Genomic DNA, 19,693 nt, shown 5'->3' on the forward strand with positions numbered 1-19,693 from the left:
AAAGACAGGCAGCTTGATACCCCAGCTGCCCACAATATACTCTATAAAACAGTAGGAATTAGGCTCAGTCAGTGGTCCAGCCTGGAGGAATTTTAGGAGACCTACTCAAGGATTTTCTCTGTATTTTATAGGTTTAGAGGATACCTCAGAATTGTATCACTAGTTAGGAAATCTTTTCCCAGTCTATTGCATTTTTATGTTCACTCAGTACATGACCATGAACCTGACCCAGACCCTTTGACCTCTAGGCTTCCACTGATGACCTTTAATTGGCTATCTCGTAGACCTGTCTATAACCAATCTGTAGAATATTGTCTAAAAGTAGTCTGTAAGATATTAGCTCTATCTATATCAATTTGTAATACCCAAATAGTATGATCACTTTTGAATTTGCGTTATAGCATATTTTGTTATTAAAAATCAGGTGTCAGGGGACTTCCCTAGTGGTCCAGTGGTTAAGAATCCACCTTCCAGTGCAGGGGACGCGGGTTCGATCCCTGGTTGGGGAACTGAGATCTCACATACCGCAGGGCAACTAAGGCCGCATGCCGCAACAGGAGAGAAGCCTGCGTGCCACATCGAAAGGTCCTGCGTGCCACAACTAAGACCCAAAGCAGCCAAAAATAAATAAATTAATACTTTTTTTGAAATAAAAAGATAAAATAAAATAAAATCAGGTGTCAGAAGTATATTTTACAACTAGTCTCCATTCAAATCCTTATTTCTGTGAAAAATTCCACCGATTCTCCCTTCCACGATAGACAGAAGTTAGTCTCTAAAAATGGAAGGGAAAGTATCAACCTTGGGATTATTTCCTGAAGTCTCATTTTTCTTTTTCTGGGGGAAGAATCTCTGTCCACACCTAAAGTTTTAGCTTGCATAACCCCTGTCTCCATCTCTTCCTGAGTGCATTTACTTTGGGAGTCCTAGGAGCTTCTATTTATTTCTTGATGATCTACCCAAAGCAGGTAACCATTCAAATCAAGACATTTTAAAAGTATTAAAGCTACTGACATTATTGTGAAAATTCACCAGGCAGTCAGCACCAGCTATTCAGAGCTCTTTCCTGAGCAGACTCCTATTCAAGGTGGCAGGAGCTGGTGTCCTCCTCACCCTAAGAATCCAGAGTAAAAAGGCAAGAATCTCTCTCTCTTCTCTCTTCTTTTTTAGGTACATCAATGAAATATACATAACTAGTATGTCCACAGTGCTCAGAGCATTGTGGCTGTGGATTGAAATGCCATTTCCAAAAATAAGAAAAAATCGTAGGACTGCATTTTCTACAATTTCTAGAGGTAGGATTAGATCAATGATTCTCCATTTGTGGGTGGGTTATGGATCCTTGGAATCCATGAAATTTTTGCATGGGGACTATGAACCCATGTCGACTTTAAGGACAATGTGTAGATTGGATGAATAAGGATACATATTATATAGAAGTGATCATGAGTGTAGACTCTTCAGCCAGATTCCCATTGTAACTTTTCGACTTAGCAGGTGCGTGTTCTTGGACAAGTCACTTAACCTCTCTGTGCTTTAGTTTCCTCATTCTTTAACCACATAACATTGGTAGGAGGAGCCAAGTAGATAAGGCATGTTGCATACTTAGCCTTGTACCCAGTCCTCAGAAAGAAATCAGTATTTATCGGGTACATACACACAGAGAGCTGTTTTGCTGTTTCATCATTTCATATCCAATTTTATATCGACCTTGCCTGATACTGGAAAACAGAGAGGAAAAAGCCAGTAGATTAGCTTTTCTTCTGCTTCCCAGTTTTGGAAGGCACAAAGGCTCAGACACACTATGGACTGATCCCTCCTTTGCCATCATGTCCCAAATCATCAAAGTTCCTGGCAAAAGCCTTTTACTCTGGACACGTCACAGTGGATAGGCCCTATAGTTCATGCATGGCCAACTGAGTTTCATTTCCCCACTGCTACAAAGTGAAGAATAGATTAAGGTTTCTGAGAACCAGTAACAGGTCAAAATTTGGGGATAGAGATGCTGTTTATGAGTGTTGAACACATGAGTACCCGGGTTCAAAGCTTGTAGTAAGAAGTGAGGTTAAGACACAATCTATTGATCCCAGTGAGCACATGTTCCTGACATTGACAGGCAGGATACAAGAATCAACAGCACATTCCACCCAGACAGTGGATATAAAATTTGGAGAACTTTTTCTTTTTTTTTTTTTAATAAGATAAAGGATGTGTGGAATTCAACTGGCACATCAACCAGTTATGGCAGAGTAGAGTAGTACTATGGTTTAATCTTAAGTGTTGTCCTTTCTGAATTCTCATTTTGTTCCTTTGGGTACCTGGGCTTGTATACTATGGGAATTAGGGTATAGTTTATTCTTTCTGAGGTTGATATTGTAGATTTTGTTGTTGTTGTTGTTGTAGAGGTTGATGAATGCATGGTTTGTTTTGTTTTTTGAGCTTTAGTGAACTACTTTATTTTTTTTAGTGAACTACTTTTGTTGAATCTGCTGATGTTTGCCATCACTGCTACCAAAATACTACCTTCATTTCACTACTGGACACTGAAGCAAAAAAGTCTTTAGGATGGTGGAGGAAATGAAAGTGTCTCAACTCCAAAGCTTATACTCTCCGAACTTGGAACCAGTATGTCTTGATGAATTTCATTCAAGCAGGGAATAACTGAAGGAGGAAGCTGTAAAATAGATTATTTGAGTCGCAGTAAAGTGATCGTCTCTGAAGGACAATTTTATTGTAGAATCGCTGTCCCAGGGAAAAAGAATATCTGATAACTCCCCTGGACAAACTCAACAAAGTGGTGAAATAGCTTCTGTCTTTGTCTCTTCCAGGATCTTGATATATTCAAATACATACTGCCTTCTGACAGTGCCTCAAAAATTGCATATTCCCCATTTCTTTCTCCTCCCCGTTCCACCCGCCCCCACCGGCAAACAACTTTTTCCATTCTCTTCTCTCTTATCATGCTCCCTTCTTCGTGACTACGGAGAGGAGTGAGATTGCTTACGTAAGTTATACTGGCGTTAAGATACTGGTTATCAAATCAAGCATCCTGTGTATTTGCTGATTGCCTTGACCCTGTTGAAATGCATGTTTCTCCTGAGTCTTTAATACATAATGATAATGAAGGAGGGCAAAGGTAGATTTACTGAGCAGCTTTTACATACCAGATGCTGTGTAATGCATTTTACACATTTATTATCTTATTAAACCTCATAATAAAGACATGACCTGGATACCATTATTGTCCCTATTTTACAGGTAAACCTTAATCACATAAACACTAGGAGTATTTGAATTCAGATCTTTAAATACTTATGCTTTCCAAAATAAATGGCTGCTTTCTTTAAAGATCTGTCAGTAAAACATCGCATGACCTGGGACCAGTCACAATCTTTCTTATATGAAACTTTCTATTTATGAATCCGTAGCCCCATATTCTCTAATTTCATAGAAGCTGGAAGCTTTGGTTAGATCTTTACATGCAGTGACTTTATGTTTAATTCATTAGACCTAATTCAAGAGTCTGTGAGGAAAAGCATAGCATGATAGAATGGGGCCTTGCTTACTTTGTACTGCCTTTGCCTACTTCAGAGTTCTGCCAAGGACCAAACAATAATACTGCATATGAAAAAGCTTTGTAAAGGGCAAACCATTGTAGATATTTATGGGGTTATTATCTCCAGTATCACTATCAATACCAAATCCTGGAAGAAGGTGACCAACTCTGACCTAGATTTAAAAAACAGAAGAATTAGGCAAAGGGGTCCTGGAGGGAGGAGAACAGATGCGGATTTAGGGGAGAAAGGGTGATCGTGCTGGAGATTAGAAAGATAAAAAGGGAAAAATGGTGGGAAAGAAAATAAAATAAATTATATGACCGAGATCCCTGTAAGTTAAGGCTTAATGTCTGCCTTCCTGTGTTGTGAGCCCCATCAGGACCCCATGGGAGAGAAGGAGTCTCTGAAAATATCTCTAATTTGTCTGGTTGGATAGTGGATCATCAGGGAAGCAGATGAAAATTTGTGACTTTGTGAACTAATGTATCAGCAGGAAATTAGGTAATAAGAGGACTGGTAGCTCTGCAGAACCACAACAGAATTTCAGCAATTGTTGGCCATACTTGTAGACATGCATAAACAATATATCATCACGATTAAGATCTTTACTCTGGGATTAGATTTTTTAAATATTTTGAGTCCCAAATTAGCCATTTACTAGGGAATACCCTAAGACAAGCTACTTCATCTCTCTAAGTTCCAATTTTCTTATCTATAAAATGTCAATAAAAATGGTACCTCCTTCATAGGTTTATTGTGAGAAATGAATGAAATACCAGATGTATTTATCATAGTGCCTGGCATATATTAGGTGTTGAATAATTAACTGTTGTTGTTTTATTCTGCTCTCCCTGGCACCCCACTTTTCTAAGTTGCAAATGACATAGCTATACATTGACAGTGCCCGTGTGCCTAGCTCTATGCCTCTTTACCACTAGATTCCAGATGTGTACACGGAAGTGGGATGGAGGGTGCAGTATGCGGGTAAATACAAAATTGCCCTATTAGGCACCACTCTGAATATTATCTCCAGAGAAGGAAGCAAACCTAGGTGCAGCTGATGAGTTAATGATATATGAAACAGAGAACATTTCCTTCTCCTTTTTAGTTTCAAGCTTACTCTAAGGCCCTAGGTCTCTCCAGGCCAGTTGGCACCTGGCAGCCACAGAGGAAATGCCTACTGCCATGGGAACCCCTGCCCTGCTGTGGATAGCTCTGCTGCTCTCCTGTAAGTAGAGATCAGTTACTGGCCCCTGAAGGGGCCAAAATGGATTAGGAGAGCAGCTGGAGTGGGAAAGTTGATCATTTTACTGGTGACTTTTTCTAGGCTATGTGTAAACTGTGGGGAATTTCCCAGGGATTCTGTAGGGAAGGCAAGCTGGATAGCAGAGGAAGTGGGGCTGAACACCATCTAAGGGGGAAGCTGGACTGAAAGTCTGGTCCTTGCTATCATGCTGGCATCTCCCAGAGAGCAAGGGAGGAAAGACAGAAGCTCCTTCCTTCCCTGAGTCAGATTCCTGGAAAGATGGTTGGCCCTTAAAACTTCGTGGATGTAAACCTCATCACCACTTCCAGATCCCAGTCTTTAGGTGTCCAGAAGGCTGGGGATAGACACTAATGTATCCTCTCTGGACTTTTTGCAGCTCCAGATGGCATATCAGCAGGTGAGACCTCTGTCCTTTTTCCTTCAACATTTCAATGTGTCTGGGACTTGCCCTCCCTTCACTCTTTCTCTTCATCCCATCATCTATTTTCTAATGATTATTAATCTGCTCTTCCCTGTCCAACCCACTTCCACCTTGCATAACCTTCCTTTATCCCCCCATTCAAAAGTTTCCCATATGCCACTTCATTCTCTCAAGTCACCCTTTCCTCTTTAATGCCAACAATCATGTCTGTTGAGCATCTAAGTGTCTCAGCCACTCCTCCAGCCACTATCATGTAAACTCGTTCTTTTTAAAAAAATTTTTATACAGCAGTTTCTTATTAGTTATTTATTTTATACATATTAGTGTATATATGTCAATCCCAATCTCTCAATTCATCCTGCAACACCCGATCCCTGCTTTCCCCCCTTTGTGTCCATACATTTGTTCTCTACATCTGTGTCTCTATTTCCGCCTTGCAAACCAGTTCATCTGTACCATTTTTCTAGATTCCATATATATGCGTTAATATACGATATTTGTTTTTCTCTTTCTGACTTACTCACTCTGTATGACAGTCTCTAGATCCATCCACATCTCTACAAATGGCCCAACTTCGCTCCTTTTTATGGCTGAGTAATATTCCATTGTATATATGTACCACATCTTCTTTATCCATTCATCTGTCGATGGGCATTTAGGTTGCTTCCATGACCTGGCTATTGTAAATAGTGCTTCAATGAACACTGGGGCGCATGTGTCTTTTTGAATTATGGTTTTCTCGGGGTATATGCCCAGCAGTGGGATTGCTGGGTCATATGGTAATTCTATTTTTAGTTATTTAAGGACCTCCATACTGTTCCCCATAGTGGCTGTATCAATTTACATTCCCACCAACAGTGCAAGAGGGTTCCCTTTTCTCCACACCCTCTCCAGCATTTGTTGTTTGTAGATTTTCTGATGATGCTCATTCTAACTGGTGTGAGTTGATAACTCACTGTAGTTTTGATTTGCATTTCTCTAATAATTAGTGATGTTGAGCAGCTTTTCATGTGCCTCTTGGCCATCTGTATGTCTTCTTTGGAGAAATGTCTATTTAGCTCTTCTGCCCATTTTTTTTGATTGGGTTGTATTTTTTATTACTGAGCTGCATGAGCTGTTTGTATATTTTGGAGATTAATCCTTTGTCTGTTGATTCATTTGCAAATATTTTCTCCCATTCTGAGGGTTGTCTTTTTGTCTTGTTTATAGTTTCCTTTGCTGTGCAAAAGCTTTTAAGTTTAATTAGGTCCCATTTATTCATTTTTGCTTTTATTTCTGTTACTCTAGGATGTGAATCAAAAAAGATCTTGCTATGATTTATGTCGAAGAGTGTCCTTCCTATGTTTTCCTCTAAGAGTTTTATAGTGTCTGGTCTTACATATAGGTCTTTAATCCATTTTGAATTTATTTTGTGTATGGTGTTAGAGAGTGTTCTAATTTCATTCTTTTACATGTAGCTGTCCAGTTCTCCCAGCACAAATTATTAAAGAGACTGTCTTTTCACCATTGTATATCCTTGCCTCTTTTGTCATAGATTAGTTGACCATAGGTGCGTGGGTTTGTCTCAGGGCTTTCTATCCTGTTCCATTGATCTATATTTCTGTTTTGTGCCAGTACCATATTGTCTCAATTACTGTAGCTTTGTAGTATAGTCTGAAGTCCGAGAGTCTGATTCCTCCAGCTCCGTTTTTATTTCTCAGGATTGCTTTGGCTATTCAGGGTCTTTTGTGTCTCCATACAAATTTTAAGATTTTTTTGTTTTAGTTCTGTAAAAAATGCCATTGGTAATTTGATAGGGATTGCATTGGATCTGTAGATCGCTTTGAGTAGTATAGTCATTTTCACAATATTTATTCTTCCAATCCAAGAACATAGTATATCTCTCCATCTGTTTCTATCATCTATGATTTCTTTCATCAGTGTCTTATAGTTTTATGCATACAGGTCTTTCTGAACTGATATTTCATTGTTAGTGGATAGGACTGCAAGAGACTTCTGCTCATTAATTTTGTACCCTGAAACTTTACCAAATTCATTGATTAGCTCTAGTTATTTTCTAGATCTTTAGGGTTATCTATGTAGGGTATTGTGTTATCCACAAACAATGACAGTTTTACTTCTTTTCCAATTTGGATTCCTTTTACTTCTTCTTCTTCTCTGATTGCCATGGCTAGGACTTCCAAAACTATGTTGAATAAGAGTAGCAAGAGTGGATATCCTTGTCTCATTCCTGATCTTAGAGGAAATGCTGTCACTTTTTTCAACATTGAGAATGATGTTTGCTGTGGGTTTGTTGTATATGGCCTTTATTATGTTGAGGTTGTTTCCCCCTATGCCCACTTTCTGGAGAGTTTTTATCATAAATCGGTGTTGAATTATGTCAAAAGCTTTTTCTGCATCTATTGAGGTGATCATGTTTTTTATTATTCAATTTGTTAATATGGTGTATCACATTGATTGATTTGCATATACTTTAGAATCCTTGCATCCCTGGGATAAGTCCCACTTGATCATGGTGTATGATCTTTTTTACTGTGTTGTTGGATTCTGTTTGCTAGTATTTTGTTGAGGATTTTTGCATCTATATTCATCAGTGATATTCGTCTGTAATTTTCTTTTTTTGTAGTATCTTTGTCTGGTTTTGGCATCAGGGTGATGGTGGCCTTGTTGAATGAGTTTGGGAGTGTTCCTTCCTCTGCAATTTTTTGGAAGAGTTTGAGGAAGATGGGTGTTAGCTTTTCTCTAAATGTTTGATTGAATTCACCTGTGAATCCATCTGGTCCTGAACTTTTGTTTGTTGGAAGATTTTCACAGTTTCAATTTCATTACTTGTGATTGGCCTGTTCATATTTTCTATTTCTTCCTGGTTCCATCTTGGAAGGTTTTACCTTTCTAATAATTTGTCCATTTCTTCTAGGCTGTCCATTGTTTTGGCATAGAGTTGCTTGTAGTAGTATCTTATGATGCTTTGTATTTCTGCAGTGTCTGTTGTAAGTTCGCCTTTTCATTTCTAATTTTATTGATTTGAGTCCTCGCCCTCTTTTACTTGATGAGTCTAGCTAAAGGTTTATCAATTTTGTTTGTCTTCTCAAAGAATCAGCTTTTAGTTTTATTGATCTTTGCTATTGTTTTCTTTCCATTCCATTTATTTCTGCTCTGACTTTATGATTTCTTTCCTTCTGCTAACTTTAGGGTTTTGTTTTTTCTTTCCTTAGATCCTTTAGGTGTAAGGTTAGATTGTTCATTTGAGATTTTTCTTGTTTCTTGAGGTAGGATTGTATTACTATAAACTTCCCTCTTAGAACTGCTTTGCTGCATCCCATAGGTTTTGGATCGTCATGTTTTCATTGTCATTTCTCTCTAGGTATTTTTTGATTTCCTCTTTGATTTATTCAGTGATCTCTTGGTAACATATTGTTTAGCCTCCATGTATTTGTGTTTTTTACATTTCTTCCCCTGTAATTCATTTCTAATCTCATAGCATGGTGGTTGGAAAAGATGCTTGATATGATTTCAATGTTCTTAAGTTTACCAAGGTTTGATTGTGACCCAAGAGGTGATCTATCCTGGAGAATGTGCTGTGTGCACTTGAGAAGAAACTGTAATCTGCTCTTTTAGGATGGAGTGTCCTATAAATGTCAATTAAATCTATCTGGCCTATTGTGTCATTTTAAGCTTGTGTTTCCTTATTAATTTTCTGTTTGGATAATCTGTTCATTGGTGTGAGGTGTTAAAGTCCTCCACTATTTGTGTTACTGTTGACTTCCTCTTTTATAGATGTTAGCATTTGTCTTATTTATTGAGGTGCTCCTATGTTGTGTGCATATATAATTGTTATATCTTCGGTTGATCCCTTGATCATTATGTAGTGTCCTTCCTTGTCTCTTGTTAATATTCTTTATTTTAAAGTCTATTTTATCTGATATAAGTATTGCTACTCCAGCTTTCTTATGACTTCCATTTGCTTGGATTATCTTTTTCCATCTCCTCACTTTCAGTCTGTATGTGTCCCTAGGTCTGAAGTGGGTCTCCTGTAGACAGCATATATATGGGTCTCATTTTTGTATCCATTTAGCAAGCCTATGTCTTTTGGTTGGAGCATTTAATCCATTCACGTTTAAGGTAATTATCGATATGTATGTTCCTATGACCACATTCTTATTTGTTTTGGGTTTGTTTTTGTAGGTCCTTTACTTCTCTTGTGTTTCCCACTTAGAGAATTTCCTTTAGCATTTGTTTTAGAGCTCGTTTGGTGATGATGAATTCTCTTAGCTTTTGCTTGTCTGTAAAGCTTTTGATTTCTCCATCGGATCTGAATGAGATCCTTGTTGGGTAGAGTAATCTTGGTTATAGATTCTTCTCTTTCATCACTTTAAATATATCATGGCACTCGCTTCTGGCTTGTAGAGATTCTGTTGAGAAATCAGCTGTTAACCTTATGGAAGTTCTCTTGTATGTTATTTGTCATTTTTCCCTTGTTGCTTTTAATAATTTTTCTTCTTCTTTAATTTTTGTCAATTTGATTACTCTATGTCTTGGTGTGTTTCTCCTTGTGTTCATCCTGCCCGGGACTCTCTGTGTTTCCTGGACTTGGGTGGCTATTTCCTTTCCCATGTTAGCGAAGTTTTCAACTATAATCTCTTCAAATATTTTCTTGGGTCCTTTTTCTCCCTGTTCTCCTTCTGGGACCCCTATAATGAGGATGTTGGTGCATTTAATGTTGTCCTGGAAGTCTCTTAGGCTGTCTTCACTTATTTTCATTCTTTTTTCTTTATTCTGTTCCACAGCAGTGAATTCCACCATTCTGTCTTCGGGTCACTTATCCATTCTTCTGCCTCAGTTATTCTGCTATTGATTCCTTCTAGTGTATTTTTCATTTCAGTTATTATATTGTTGATCTCTGTTTGGTTGTTCTTTAATTCTTCTAGGTCTTTGTTAAACATTTCTTGTATGTTCTCGATCTTTGCCTCCATTCTTTTTCTGAGGTCCTGGATCATCTTCACCATCATTATTCTGAATTCTTTTTCTGGAATGTTGCCTATCTCCACTTCATTTAGTTGTTTTTCTGGGGTTTTATATTGTTCCTTCATCTGGTAAATAGTCTTCTGTCTTTTCATTTTGTCTCTTTCTGTAAATGTGGTTTTTGTTCCACAGGCTGCAGGATTGTTGTTTTTCTTGCTTCTGCTCTGCTTGTGTTGGAGGGTCTCCTGCAGGGGGCTCGAGGTGGGGTGGATAGTGGCTGTGGCTCACCACAGGGACAAGGGCACTGGCAGCAGAAGTTCTGGGATGCACTCCTTGGCATGAGCCCTCCCAGTGTCCACCATTAACCCCACCAAAGAGCCTGTAGTTCTCATTCAATTCTTACACCATCATCACTGTTATTATTATTGCCATTTTATAATTGAGGATGCTGAAACTCAGATTAAGTCATTTTCTGGAGGTTACACAGCTAACAAAGGACTGGATTGTAACATAAGTCCCTTGAATACAAGTCTTTCAGCAGCGTCATCTCTTCCTCATCACCACCTGGCTGCTTCCAAAGTTTCTGTTCAAATTTGTACCATAACTCTTTGTTCCTGAAAGCCTTTTAAGACTGATCCTCTTGGCGCTTCTCACTACCATCCAGAATTGACATATATTTTTAATTCCAAATTCACTCACAGTTAAATAGTCATAAAAATTTAGAGCTGGGAGAGATCATGTATTTCATCTAGTCCAATACCTTAATTCATCCATTATTCACTCATTCATCAACTCAATAAATATTTAATGAACACTTACTTGTAATAGTCATTGTGCTGAGTTATGGTTGAACATCACAGACATAATCTCTGCCTGAAGAGACTGCAGTCCTCATTTACAGACATTGGAACTGAAATTTAGAGAATTAGAGGGAGTTATCCTACATTACATAGTAAATTTGCTTGTTTGTTTTTGAATATGCTGCATTTGTGTCTTATGTTTCTCCCTAGGTTGGGAACTCTGTGGAGCCACAACACCCTTTTCTCCTTCCTTTAATCCTAGGAATCAGGACAGTTTCTTATCACCAATGGTATAATTAAGGGTAGACTGACCATTGATTGTCTGACTATTGGTATGTCTGTACTTTGGAGTCTGTACAGTTTTCAATGATATTTTTCCCCCTTCTATATCTCTTTCCACAATCTGCTCTTCTGAAAGCCATCTGGAAATCTAAGGTATCCTTGAATCCCCCATGGAACAAAATATTTAGAGGAGAGAATGTGACTCTTACATGTAGAGGGAACAATTCTCGTGAAGATGACTCCACTTTGTGGACCCACAACAATAACTCTTTGGAAGCAAAAACTTCACGTTGGGACATCATAAATGCAAGCATCCAGGACAGTGGGGAATATAGATGCCAAAGCAAAGGATTTTTCATGAGTGAACCTGTGTACCTAGATGTCATCAGTGGTAAGTTCCAGGGTTATGGAAATATCAGTTCTCTCATGTGAGGAATGGCCTATCTGAAGATGGGGAGAAAGCAAGTTATTCCAAGGTTTAGGGCACCAAGGTGGGACTCAGGGTCTCTCACCAGACCTGTCCATCTCTCTTCTTCTACCTCTACTCCTTCTGTCAGCCATTCTGCTTTCTTTCAAGATTCTGGCAATCTCCCAGTGTTACTCCTCTATTCTATTTCACTTCTGACTATCTTTTCTACATAGGTGCAGATGCATGTTTTATGGTCAAATGGCATGTTGGATATGTGAACATTGCAAATAGCTGTATATGTTAAATAGGATCAAAAGATTGATTTAAAGATTTGCTCTGCAATTTCCATGTATCACAACCTGAATTTTAAGTTGAACTCTTCATTTTGAAAGACCTCTCTGTACATTCCTCATGTCCTCTGCTTTTACTTAAGAACAAATCTTATGTTTGCTTCATCTTTATTACTGTCAACAATTAGTGCAGCATGCTCAGGCACATGTGGGTTAGTCCGTAAATGTTTAATGAACAAAGCAATGATTTCATTTGCATGGCTAGCTCATTGTTATATTTTGCTTTATATTTTTAAATAAAAAATATTTTAAAGCATAAACATACTTTGTATTTTTCTGGAGTAAAAAGAGATGTTTCAACAGCTGTGTACAAATTCCAAATAGAAACTAAAGCAGTGTAAAACATCTTCTTTATTTCTTTGGAGTAGGCTCTAGAAAAGTCCTCAAGGATCGTTCCTAAATAAAATATGCTTGTGCAACCTAGCCACATTTCCATTGAAAAGTCTCCTTTGGTGAATGCTTTTCAATTCTTAAAATGACATTAGCCATGCAACCTGACTCTTATATTTTACTGACTCATTATTGACAAACGTTTGTTGAGAACCTACCAACTCCTAGGTATTGTATTAGGCACTGGAGATACGATGTAAGGAACAGGCATTCCCCAGACCTCTGAAGTGTAGAGCCCAATGAGGAAAATGACATCCAATCAGTACTTACACAAATAACTAATTAAAAGTGTGATACATGTTCTGAAGAAGTCAGGGGCTAACCGTGACTAATAGAACTGGGAAGCACCTATAAGGTTAGAGAGGACAAAACAGACACTCTCCTAGGCTAAGACCCCCCAGGCATAGTGGGTTTATTTCCCCCTTAGTGACTAAATGCAACAATGGAGCTGAGTGTGATAATGGGTTTCAGGCCTTCTATGGGTGGGCTCAATAGAAAGGTCAGCGATGTTGTGGTCCCAGAATTACTTTTCTGGAGAGAGGATTTATCAATAGAGGAGACAGGCTATAAGCATTATTTTTTGTTTCTTTTTTATTGACCTTATGAGCCAAGAAATGGGTTAATGATAAAGGTTTCTGACACACACTCTCTGCATGACCTCTTTTATCTACTTTTATTTTATTTTTATTTATTATTAATTTTATCTATCATTGTTAAATAAATGACATAAAAAACGCTCTTCAGACTGGCTGCTCCTTCAGGCCTCTGCTGAGATGGTGTTGGAGGGCGAGCCCCTCTTCCTCAGGTGCCACGGCTGGAGGAATCTGAATGTCTACAAGGTGACTTACTTCAAGAATGACAAAGCCCTTAAATACTGGTATGAGAACCACAACATCTCCATTACCAACGCCACAACAGGGGACAGTGGCACCTATTACTGCATGGGCATAATTCAGCAGATACTCTATACTTCTAATCACCTCAGCATTAAAATAAAAAAAGGTAAGTTGGTGAAGTAAAAGGAAGGAGTTCATAGCAGGGGAAAGGAGAAAGAGCATTTGAGCCTAAAGTGATAGCAGCTGTAGAATGGGGGCAGCTGTGATTCCTTGGAAAGTCTATTAGACTTGCAATGAGGGGACCAGGGGTAGAGTGTATCCCTCAGTCTGTCTTAGATTCCTTACTTGTTCAATGGCAACAGTGATACCTGCTCACATGGAATTTTTATAAATATTAAATGTAATATTTGTGAAATGGATTGTTAAATACTAGCCAAGCAAAGTCATCTGTTGCTCCTGGGGAGAAATTTATATTTAACAAATTGAAAGAGAGTTTCAAAGTTGAAGGAACAAAAGCTATAAAGAGCTTGAAGAGTCTATTCTAGCCTAGGAGGGATGGGAAAGGAAACCAACAAGTCAATAGGCTGTGTGCCTGTGAATTAGGAGATGAGAGAGAGGGCTTGATGAGGAAAGAATAGGCAGGTGGGCTACCTCTCTAGCCAATGAAAAAGGCTGCTCTCTCCAAACTTCATATAAAAAAGTGAGCCTTTGAAATATTTGCCTTGCAATGAAGAAATCAGACTTTCGCTTGGTGGACTTTGCTCATGCTAATATCTTAAAAAGCATGAGACCAGAAGCCAGAATTAAGCTCTAATGGTTGCTCTCTGTTAACTAATTTGAGACCTCTTATTTTATTGTTGCTGGGCTTCTAGTACCCTTATCTGTAAAATAAAGGATTTGGACTAGACTCCACTAGAATCACTTGGGAAATTAAAAAAAAAATTGATATCTGTATATCATCCCTTGAGATTCTGATTTAATTGGTTTGGAATGAGGCCTGGGCATCAGTATTTAAAATTTCTTTCAGGTAATGGTAATATGCAGCCAGGGTTGAGAGCCATCAGTCTAAGTGATCTGTAAGTAATTTCTGGCTGTAATATTCTAGGGTTCTATAATTCTAGAGTAATCACAAAAAAATCAGTACTTTGCAAATAGAGTAACAGAATCACAAAACAGTGGAATTGGAAGGCAACTTAAATATGATCGAGTCTAATATCTTCATTTCACCCAACAAACATGCAATAAATGATGACTGATTGATTGATTGATTGAGAAATAAGGCACTGGTGACCCCCTGCCCTCGTTCTGTCTCCTTTCCACCTCTGAATCATATGTGGATGTTGGTCTTGTCAGCTCCAAAGAAGTGGCCATCTTTCCTATGACCTTTCCCCTTGGGCATAATGGCTAGACAAACCATTAGACAGGGGCTGTGGGGGAAATACTTAGGACTCCCTAGGGCTCCAGGGAGCACCGACTGAGGAACCCAAACTCATGAGTGTTTTCTCTCTGCTCCTGGATGGCATATCATGCTAGAAAATGAAAGACCATGTTGGGTCCTTCTCTGAGGGAGGATGACACCCTTAAACTCATTTTTCAGTTCCTAATATGAGTTATGTTTCTTGTTGTTGATTCCACTCCAGCTTCCCGAAGCAAATATTTCTGGCTACAATTTCTTATCCCATTGTTGGTGAAGATTCTGTTTGTTGTGGACACAGCGTTGTTTATCTCGACCCAGCAGCAACTCACAGTTCTCTTGAAGATTAAGAGAACCAGGAAAGGCAACAAATTTATGGACCCACAGCCCAGACCAGAACCCCCAAAGAGCTGATGTTACTGCTCAAGAAACATCTGCAATAGCAATTTCTTTCTGGCATTAGCAATTGCTTCTTAATGGTTAAACACAGCTCACAAGGTACCAAGTGCTCAAGGCTTTACAGAACTGTTTCATTAAACCAATCAAAACTGGTCAAGTGGCATGTAATAGTAAGTGCTCAATAACCATCATTTAAATAAGTAAAAGAATGAATAGATTCATTTATTAGTATTAAAAGTGACGTACAACTTGAATAAAAGAAGTATGAAACCACATAACATGATGTTCCTAAGTATTTGAGCCTTGCTAATTTCTTTTCTGCTTCTAGAGGCAAGAACCATGAAGGCCTAGATTAGAAATGTTCTCTCTTCTAATGTTATCTCCATTGTAAGTCTGAGCTAGGAATGAGAAGACATGGTAGGATGCTGATGAAGTTGATCGTTTTTATGCTCTCTCTTCAACTTACTATCATATGAACTTCTAGTTCTTGGCAGAACCTGGGGCAGCCTTGAGCCATAGGTCTCTGGGGATGAAGCTCAGTCTAAGATTTCCCTGTGATTGTTTCACTCCCCTAATATTTCCCCAACTTAAATCTTGTATACCCTCTTATAGCACCTGAATTAAACATCTTAGTGAAATTCTAGCAAATAATAATCATAACTCTCACTCTGAAAACAGTCCAGGACTGAATAAGATCTCAGACAAAGACACAGTCTTTGCTTCCCCACCCACACCCCACCTCTGCTTATGGAGACAGTTATAGTGGGGGCCTGGGGAAAGCATTAGGGAGGAGAGGCAACATACTATCAGTGCTGACCAAGAGTTCACAACAGGCAACGGAGGATCAGAGCACCTTTAGTTTACCTGTGTTTTCGAACAATTAATAACGTAACATAAGGATGAAGTGAACTAGGGGGAAAATTTGTAAATATCCATGAGACTGACAAGGCCCATTTTCTCCGAAGGATGTATGGGGCCATAAAGCAGAGAATAATTATTAAAGCTTTTAAAAATATATATAGGTATTTGGTGTTGAGGTGAGGGAAATTTTCCCCTTGACCTCTCTTGAGTTTTTGTGGCTGAACTAATAATAAAATTTACACAAGACAAATTAGCAAGAGAAAAAGAAATACTTTTTAATTCATGTGCACAGAGGTCTCATAGAAATGGGACCTAAAATGTGGTCAAAGCAGGCAGCTTTTATACTTTTTAGACAAAAAAATGATACATTTGAGAGGAATTGACAGGACAACGAAGCTTAGGATTGGTGTGCTCAATCCGTGAAGAATCTAAACAGAGTTTGGGCTTGAGGTGGTAAATAAAATAAGTAACAAGTTTGTTTATATAGGCTTCTAAGCCCCGAATTCCCTCTCTCTGGCAGTAAGGGTGTCCTTCTACCTCCAGATGCAAGGAGTATACCTCTCATGTGCGAGATTTATTTCCTACTTTCAGGAAGACAGAAATATATATGGAGGGCTTCCCTGGTGGCACAGTGGTTGAGATTCCATCTGCCGATACAGGGGACGCGGGTTCGTGCCCTGGTCTGGGAGGATCCCACATGCCGCGGAGCGGCTGGGCCCATAAGCCATGGCCGCTGGGCCTGCGCATCTGGAGCCTGTGCTCCGCAATGGGAAAGGCCACAAAAGTGAGAGGCCCGCGTTCCGCAAAAAAAAAAAAAAAAAAGAAAAGAAATATATTTGGAAAAGAATATGAAAAAATATGAGGATATATCCTTTTTCATATTCTTTTCCATTATGGTTTATCACAGGATATTGAATATAGTTTCCTGTGCTATACAGCAGGACCTTGTTGTTTATCCATTCTATATATAATAGTTTGCAACTGCTAATCCCAAACCCCCAATCCATCCATCCCTGATTCTTAAGTAACTTTAATTCAAAATAATCAATATGTCATTGTGGCACATTTAGGGGCAGCCCACCCTGATCCCCAACACTGGTATGAACCTCCTTAACACTGTCTCTTTTTTTAAAATCATTTCAGAGAGTTAGGAAATGACCAGATTCTCAGGGAATGGCCTTGGCACTTGGCTTTGTGTAAAGAAGCCTGGTGAGTGGAGAAGAGATTTTTCCTGCAACCATAGGCCAGGAAAAGTCCCTACAGGAAGCTCCTTGGTGTCGTTCCTGGACACTTCCCTACCTTTAAGGAAAGACAGGAGGTCTGTTAGAAGTTATAACCTTGAGACCACAGTCTTACAGAACATTCATTAACAACATCTTGTCTCACAGTGTTTAACACACAGCTATGCATCAGGCTAAAGAGCAAGTTACTTCCTCCTTTATTTGGTCTGAGGCCAAGTGACCCGGAGTTAAGAATTGAGAGAGACTGAAGGCTTTATAAGCTTCAGATACATCTTCTGAGGGATTTTCTGAGTCTCTGAGTGACTTTTATCTCTATTTTCACTTTTTCACTTTACCTCCAATTCACTTTTACCTCCATTTTCATCCTCACTCCCAGCTTGCAAGGGCTATGGACAGAGCATAAACCTGGAAATTTGAGCTGTTGTTAACCAGCTGTGTGACTGGGGCAAGTTCTTGCCAGTCTCTGAGATTCCATTTCTTCTTTGTAACAAGGGGCATTTGGACTAGGTGGTCTCTAAGCTCCATTTGAGCCCATTTTGTCCTTCATTACGTGGGAACCCAGTTCTATGAGGTGACTCTCCAGCACAAAGGCTCAGAACGCATTCCCAAAAAAGCTCCAGTGTGAATTTCTCCTTCATCCTCTACACACTGGTCTCTCCCTTCATTGTGCTCTCCCATGTATCTAAATTTCAGGTTCATACCAGACTTATGTCTTCCATTTATTTCCACCTTTTTTCTTCCTGATATTCATACATCTGTTCCATAGGGAATGTGGAACACACAGTGAGGTCTTGAGTATTTTGTGGACCCCCAAAATATGGCATTTATAAAGGTGCTTTTTTATTTCAATATACATAAAGTCTATCTGTGCCAGGGAGGAAGTATGGAGGTTATACAAATGATTAGAATAGAAATAATTCACCCCAGCTCCACCCTTGGGGCTTCCTCTGTTACCTCCAATATCTTACCAGATTGGTCTAGGCCAGTCCATAGAGCAAATATCTTTCCCATGATTGCTGTTCCAAATTGTCTGCTACAAAATGTCACAAACTCCTAATAATTAGGATTGGTTTTTGAAAATCAAGTTGGTAGCTCCCTACTAGTGGCCAATGGAAGACAAATTTCCTTGGCTACCTCAAGAGTGGAAACTCGGACAAAAGATACACCTTGTATTTTGGGAAATTGAGTACTTGAAGAAAAGCTCTGCTATTTCTCTCTTCTCATTAAATGGGAAATGGGACAACAAGAGAATCTCCTTGAAGTCAGAGATGGGAGCTTTATGCTGAGAATGGCAGAGGTACTCGCCAGCCTGGGTGCCCAGAGAAACCCAGAGAGTATTATTGTCTCCCTGCCTTAAGTTGTCTACCCAGCCCTGGACAGTTAGTTACCAAGCCCAAGTCCCTATCGGGTGCCTTATCAGAAACTGACACTGGTCATCAGACCTTTACCTAACAGCTTTATCTAGACTAAGCAGAACACAATGTAAAAAAAAATTTTTTTAACTGTTTTTTGGCAATTCTTGGCTATCCTAACAGAAATAAACTGACTCTATCATTTCTAGAAATCTGTTCACAAAGGCAAAGATATCTTTTATCTCTGGTCAGATAGCACATGCCAGTGTTTCTTGGCAAAGCAAGACATGTTAACTTGACTTAGAAGATTTGTTAATTTCCACTGCCTTGTCCTAGCCTCAGCACCCAGCTAACTTCATGACACTCTTACAAGTGATATCTTGCCTCTGCAGTGTCACTCCATGGGATCAGCTGGATTCTAGAGACAGCAAGAACTGGGTTTGAAACTCAGGTTATACCTGTTCTTCAGTATAGAAGGCCAGAGTGAAGCGGAAGGATGAGGGAGAGAGGACCAGGGCATACACCTTCACCTTCTGTGATGCTCAAACATGAAATGCTGTTTTTTACCTCAGGTTTTAAGTTGGGAGTATCTAAGAAGAAATTTCTGAAGATTAACCTCTGACAGCTTAGAAACTTACTGGAAATTTTTTTCATTAAGTCAAGCTTTAGACTTCTGCTCATTAATAAATAATTTCAGAAGTTGTAGTTAAAGTGCTTACATTTATAACACTATTTCAAAGATTTAAGTCTACCCTGCAAAAGGAACTATGATTTTGCTTGGCTTCTTCCAGCCTCCATTCTCTTTCACTCCTGCACTGGAGATGTGAAAAGCATTGAATTGTTCAGCATGCTCTCCTTTCCAAATTGGAGTTTTCTCACCTAAGCATCTTTGGACTATGGACAACCCACCTCTGTGTTCTAGTAGCTGGTGATTTTTTGCCTTCCCACATTTGTACTCCTCATTTCCAGGAATGGTCAGTTAGGGCAGTTCTATCCACTTGGAGAGTGTTTTTTTTTTTTTGGCCTTCTGAAGAGTCCTCAGGCTGTGATGAGATACTAGTAAGCAGCAAAAACAGATGACAAGAAAGCCTTCAACGTCCACAGAAAAGGACATGCATGTGTCTCCACACTTATCTGTTAAAATTTTGCATA

General features: G+C 39.1%; 1 protein-coding gene across 2 annotated transcripts; it reads left to right on the plus strand.

Moving 5' to 3' along the window:
* The first annotated feature begins 4,684 nt into the window (after positions 1-4,684).
* On the plus strand, positions 4,685-15,352 carry FCER1A (Fc epsilon receptor Ia). 2 transcript variants are annotated; one of them, XM_024751087.1, is made up of 5 exons: positions 4,685-4,785; positions 5,201-5,221; positions 11,426-11,680; positions 13,183-13,440; positions 14,915-15,352. In XM_024751087.1, the coding sequence occupies exons 1-5, from the start codon at positions 4,731-4,733 to the stop codon at positions 15,100-15,102; spliced, it is 777 nt and encodes a 258-aa protein (XP_024606855.1). In that variant the 5' UTR covers positions 4,685-4,730; the 3' UTR covers positions 15,103-15,352. The 2 variants fall into 2 exon arrangements, with proteins under 2 accessions (XP_024606855.1, XP_024606862.1); XM_024751094.1 differs by lacking the exon at positions 5,201-5,221 and having other exon boundaries at positions 4,701-4,785.
* The last annotated feature ends 4,341 nt before the right edge of the window (positions 15,353-19,693 follow it).

This window comes from Neophocaena asiaeorientalis, unplaced genomic scaffold (assembly GCF_003031525.2).
Source record: "Neophocaena asiaeorientalis asiaeorientalis breed wild unplaced genomic scaffold, Neophocaena_asiaeorientalis_V1.1 scaffold315, whole genome shotgun sequence".
In the NCBI taxonomy this organism is placed as follows: domain Eukaryota; kingdom Metazoa; phylum Chordata; class Mammalia; order Artiodactyla; family Phocoenidae; genus Neophocaena; species Neophocaena asiaeorientalis.

What these genes read in the sequence shown, in the direction of transcription:
- FCER1A (XM_024751087.1), top strand. Translation starts at nt 4,731, where the DNA reads ATGCCTACTGCCATGGGAACCCCTGCCCTGCTGTGGATAGCTCTGCTG. An exon ending in GATAGCTCTGCTGCTCTCCT is followed by an intron (nt 4,786 to 5,200) that starts GTAAGTAGAGAT and finishes GACTTTTTGCAG; the next exon opens with CTCCAGATGGCATATCAGCA. An exon ending in CAGCATTAAAATAAAAAAAG is followed by an intron (nt 13,441 to 14,914) that starts GTAAGTTGGTGA and finishes ATTCCACTCCAG; the next exon opens with CTTCCCGAAGCAAATATTTC.